Below are 6,150 nucleotides of genomic sequence, written 5' to 3' on the forward strand. Positions count from 1 at the left end.
TGTCCAGGGCCCAGAACCTAGGTCTTTGCTGTGTTCAGGGCCTGGATGGCCCTGGGGTAGAAGCTGAGCTTCAGTCTGTTTGTCCTTGCGAACATGGTCCTGTACCGCCTGTTCGAGGGCAGCCGAGCAAAGTGTACTGAGGTTCTCTCATGTGAGAGGTTTATATACTGAGGTTCTATCATGTGAGAGGGTTTCCATCTGTCTGAAGCCTCACTGATGACGCAGACACACACCCTCTTGGGGATTCATGTTAACACGAGTCTGTCTCTGACTTTTGTTTAGTTTTGTTTATGTTTTGTTTGTTTGTTTTCTAGCATCTTCAGGCCAAAGGGAGGAAGGACGACCTCTTCGCTGACCCCTGCTACCACCGCTTCGGGGAGGAGCTGAACAAGCTCCTGAAGGACTGGCGGCCTACTGTGCTTCCGGATGGTAAACACATGACGCTCACACGCTCACACGCTCACACACACACACACACACACACACGCTCACACGCACACACACACACACGCTCACACGCTCACACACACACGCTCACACGCTCACACACACACACACACACACACACACGCTCACACGCTCACACACACGCACACACGCTCACACGCTCACACACACACACGCTCACACGCTCACACACACACACACACACACGCTCACACACACGCACACACACACACACACTCACACACACACGCGCTCACACGCTCACACACACACACACACGCTCACACGCTCACACACACACACACACGCTCACACGCTCACACACACACACACGCTCACACACACGCTCACACACACACACACACACACACACGCTCACACACACACACGCTCACACGCTCACACACACACACACACACACACGCTCACACACACACACACGCTCACTTGTACAGAACACTAACAATAAACAAACTCAGCGCCCTTGCGGTCAAACCTATTTGCCCTTCCGGGGTCAACACCTGACAATAACAACAAATGTGCTACCTTATATACCTGCTTCAGGTATTGTGACAGCGCCACCCCATGCCCACACAGTGAATTACATGTACGTATCACAGGACCATATCTGGCTCCTACAGTCCTAGTTATAACCCTAGTCCAAGTTATAGGGTTTACATTTTTTTAAAAATGCATTTAGCAGACGCCTTATTCCAAAGTGACTTACAATCAATACATTTGACTAAGCAAGTGAATCATCGATCCACCAGTCGTAGCAGGAAGAGTAATCCAGCTCAGGCCCGGGATTAGCTCTAGTCCTGGACTGGCACTTCTCCATCTGCGACAAGCCCCTTCAATGTGAGGGCGGGGGGGAAAGTGTCTGGTGATTAGAAGTCTTCTGCTGTTCACATCCTGAATCACAGTGAGCTGCTCTTTATCATGATATGAGGACCCGATAGACATCAGTCTGAGGTGTCGGTTGGAACAGTGTGCCTTGCTCAAGGGCACATGCAGCTCCCTCCTGAGGCAGGGATTGAACCAGCGACCTTCGGATTGCTAGCCTTTATTAACTAATCTGTTCTATTCGTTGTAGTCTGTCCATCTCTCACTCACAGACAGTCACATTAATCACACACATGAATGTAGACAGACAAACAAACTGGCAGTACACTGGTACTCTGGTGCGGGGGAATTTCTGGTTTGGACTCGGAAATTGCTAAACGTCACGTTTGACGAACCGAATACCCCCCCTCCCCCCCTCTCCAGGTTCCCTGTGGGGCCGTGTGGAGGAGCAGAGCCTGTGGAGCTGTGACCAGCTGGGGGAGCAGAGCCCCATGGCGCTCCTACGGTCCCTGGTGTACCTCAACACCAAACACTTCGGGCTGCGCAGCGTGGAGCAGCACCTGCGTCTGTCCTTCTGCAACGTCTACGGCCCCGACGCCACCGACCCCGTCACCATGGAGACCAGCGTCTGCATCCGCATCCCCTCCATATCACAGGACGACCGCCACGGTGAGTCTGACACACACACACACACACATACAGGACATGTATGCATACATACGTACACATACACATACATATTGTACATACTCATACACACACACATATACATACATATACATACACATACATACATATATATACATACACATACATACATATACACATACATATACATACATACACATACACACACACACACACACACACACACACACACTCAATCATACTTTCATTTGCATCTTCAATTCAATTCAACTTTATTAGTCCCACTAAGGGCAATTAGTTTAGAGCAGCATGTTCACAGAAAAAACATAAATAACAGCATCTTCCGCACACTCAAACACTGTGCAAACTTTGTTTATTGTGAGCTTTCACAGAAAAAACATAAAAACGTCTCACCACATACAATCAACAACAACAACAACAACAACAAGTGCACCAGGAGCTAAGAAGATCATTGGGTATCGTGGGTACCTTGAAATAATCCAACTGCTAGCTACAAAGAACAAATCAACTCCTTATTTCGTGACGTTAGAATTATAAGGTTCTATCTCCATTTTTGTCAAAATTGAATTTTTTACATAATCTGATCCATTAGGTGTTTATTAATGCCTGTGTGGTGTTATTTTTAAAATGTTGACATTTTCTAGTTAGTAATTAATAAAACACAAAGGTTCCATCTCACAAAACATAATGGAATGTAAAAACGTTGTCGCTCAATATCTCTGAACTGCCCTGAACGGAGATCTTAGAACCTCATCATTCTAACGTCACGATTGGTCTTCCTGCTGTGTGTTTCTGTGTGTTTCCTCCAGTACAAACCGGGTCTAGGAAGAGGAAGCGTAAAGAGGACGGAGGCGAGCCGGACTACGCTCCTGACGACGGGTCGGGCGGCGCCACACACTGTCCTGTCAAGAAGCACGAGTGTCGCCTGTACGAACTCTACCGGTCCAAGTGGTGAGTCTTGATTTGATTTGATTTGTTTTTTATTAAGAATTTACAATAGCAGCATTTACACATTATGACACTAGGTAATGTCCAGAGGATAGCACTTGAAAGCATTATTTAAAACACTTATTTCCAAAGTGGTCCTCGATGGAAACATAAAATGAATAAAACAAAACATCACACAGTATAAAACATAAAATGAATAAAACAAAACATCACATCATAAAACAGCATAAAAACAGTATAAGAACACAGCATGAAAAAAACACATTAAAACACACAACATGGAAACATAAAGTGAAACAAAACGAAAGGGAAACACCCTCTCATCCCGCCACTGGATTTGATCAACTACTGGATTACATGGATAGAAAACAAGTAAGTAGCCTTAAGAACCGCTGGTTCTGGAACCTAACGGCCCTTAGGGGGGAGGAGCCTATCTCCTGTTTCCGTAGCGTGAGGCGGCTTGATGTACAAGTACGCCCCCTGGACGTGACGCTGGCATGTCGCAGGGTCTAATCCATCACTTTATTCGTTTATCAATGTAGGGTTCCTTTTTTTATTAGATTTTTTCTTACTTACGTTACTTATTATTATTATTGTGTTTTGTATCTGAATGCTGCAATGGCAACGTAGAGGAACCAAAGCCAGTGAATTGTACTCTTGTGCACTGGCGGACTCAGGGGGGGGGCAGGGGGGGCGACCGCCCCTCCTGGTGCCCCCACGGTTGAAAAACGTCTCTCTTAAGTTCCCCCTTGAGTGGCAAAAATGCCCTTTTGAGTGGCGAAAATGAGAGGACGTGCCCTATTGGTGCCCATCCAATGGTCTAAACTTGACCATGTGGCCCCACAGTTGAAAAACGTCGCACTAAAGTGCCCTTTTGAGTGGCAAAAATAGAGGATGTGCCCTATTGGCTGCCCTTCCAATGGTCTAAACTTGACCATGTGCACTGATGGGGTCCCATGTTGTGCAGTAGGTGCCCTTTTTTTATTTTCGCCCCCCCCTGCCCTTCAAACAGCCTGAGTCCGCCACTGCTCTTGTGTACTTACTGTAAGTGTGATGTCATAAGAGCCATTCTGATTCTGAACTCGATTTAGTTCAATACATTTTATTCATCCTCGAGGCTACTTTTCTGGACTGAAGCACGCTAGAAAAGTCTGTATGTCACAAACTGCAAAATGTTCTGGTTTCTCAGTTTCCCCACACTGCATTGCACTCATTTCTCTTTCTCTCTCTCTCTCCCTCCCTCCGTCCTCCCTCCTCCTCTCCCCGGGAGCAGTCCAGGGTCAGTGAGGCAGCGTGCAGATGTCTTCTACGTGAAGCCGTTGGGGACAAAAAACCCTGACAGCCCGGTATGGTTCAGCTCCGCCCCCCTGGAGCGCAGCGTCCTAGAGAGCCTCCTCACCCGCGTCCTCCTGGTCAAGGACATCTACAGGGAGAGCCACAGAGAGGAGGAGGAAGGGGGAGAGGAGGAAGAGGAGGAGAGAAAGGAGGAGGGTGAGGAAGAGGAGGAGGAGCAGCAGCAGGAGGAGGAGGAGAGTGGTGGTGGCGGGAAGTAGCGTCCACTCGCCCTCCTCCTTCAGCATTAGCTCCATCTTCAAACATTAGAACATGGGTGTCGTTCGGTGAGGAGAGGGGAGGGGGGGGCGGGGGGGCGGGGTCTTCACAACGTTGGAGATAGAACTGTCATAGATGGCGAGAACATGACGTGGTTCTGTGTTCTCCGTGTACGTTGTCAGAGGGGCGGCACGTTCTACATTCTACGTTCTATAATTCTATCTGAAAGTTCCGGTACCTTGAGGCCCCCCCCCTCCTGCTGAACGCACGTTCCGCCTCTGGAGTTGTTGCATTCCCACCCCCCACCCACCCCCATCACACCATTAACCCCCCCCACCCACAACAACTGATCTCAGGCCAGCTGTGAGCACACAGTGGATGTCAGGTTATCGGAGGGACTGCACGCGCCCAGAGCTGATCGGAGGGACGGTGGCCCTGGAGGGCCAAGAGGAAATGACTCTGGGAATTAGTTGTTCTTGTTTTTATTAGGGGGGGTGGGTGGGTGGGGGGGGGGGGGGCCTTTGGAGTGTAGTGTGTACAAGCAAAAACCCACAAACTGCTGCTTTTTCTTTTCATAGGGGGATGAATTCTGTTCATGTGATGTAGCATTTACTTACTAAAGCCCAGATTGGGCTGCTATATTAACTGTAAATATGACTGAACGTAGGAGATGGGAGGATGAAATAGGAAAGAAGGAAGAAGAGATATCCGTGTGACAGACCCACTGACTCCTCCTCCAGCTTTTGAACTCCCCATAAGCCTTTAAAAAAAAGAAAACAAACAAACAAAAAAATAACGTTTATTTATTGCAGTTGATTGATTGATCTTGGTTGAGTCGTTCGTTTCTTCCTTTTTACTAAGCTGGGGATACGGGGGTGCGTGTTCGATTGTACCGTGTGTGCCATTTCTCCTATCCTCCGCTAAGAAGCATTAAAGCTTGCTGCAGCCCTGGAGCTCTCTCTCTCTTGTGTCCTTCCCTTTTCTTGCTCATATCAGGGGGGGGTGTCGTCTACAGGGGGGGGGGGGGGGGGTCTACATGGGGGGGGGTAGAACGGGCCGCAGGACAGGTTACAGTATGTGCATTAAGGACAAAGGACTAAGGCCTACCGTTCATTTGAAAGACTATTATATTTCTGTGTGGTTCTGACTTTTTATTTGTTATCCCCCCAGTGTTCCTTTGTGTTTTGATTAATTTAAACTACAGTGTGTGGAGGAGGTAGTTGAAAAGAAACGTAGCACTTGGTAACAGGCAGCGTATCACTCACACAGCTGAGTGACGTCGTGCTAACAACGCGTACCCTTGTCTGTGTTGTAACTAGGAGGGGACAGATGTTACAGGATTAGCATTGTAGACTTGTCTGGTGTTTTCCCCAAAGTGAATTCCTAATGTAAGACTCCATCATCAGGCGTTCAAGTTACACTTAGAGGCTCTCTTTCAATTATCCTTGAAACTTCCCGCCTTTTATTTATGTGGTTTAAAAACTCTTTTTTAACGTTTTTTTTTTCGTTATGTTTTATTTGTATTGTTTTCTATCAATAAATTGCAAGCAAATACCTCGTTTTTACTTAGATTTTGTTTTCGAGTTTTGTTTTATTTGCGCCCCCGCCCTCTGTCCTGTTTGACTTCCATTTCATGTCTGGAGGAGAAGAAGCTGCTTCCTTCTCCAAGGCCATTGGAGGAGAACATCTAGG

At 47.6% G+C, this 6,150-nt stretch overlaps 1 protein-coding gene across 1 annotated transcript in view; it reads left to right on the top strand.

The window, feature by feature from the left end:
• Positions 1-4,460, top strand: part of zmym2 (zinc finger, MYM-type 2) — a gene marked incomplete at both ends in the record, with an annotated part of 32,784 nt that extends 28,324 nt beyond the window's left edge. The window contains 4 exons of the mRNA XM_080537020.1: positions 315-429; positions 1,714-1,959; positions 2,769-2,910; positions 4,181-4,460. Of these exons, the coding sequence (XP_080393146.1) occupies positions 315-429; positions 1,714-1,959; positions 2,769-2,910; positions 4,181-4,460 (783 nt within the window). The remainder of the gene's footprint in view (positions 1-314; positions 430-1,713; positions 1,960-2,768; positions 2,911-4,180) is intronic.
• Between the last annotated feature and the right edge of the window lie 1,690 nt (positions 4,461-6,150).

The sequence above is a fragment of the Nansenia antarctica genome, assembly GCF_963989245.1.
Source record: "Nansenia antarctica genome assembly, chromosome: 7".
Classification (NCBI taxonomy): domain Eukaryota; kingdom Metazoa; phylum Chordata; class Actinopteri; order Argentiniformes; family Microstomatidae; genus Nansenia; species Nansenia antarctica.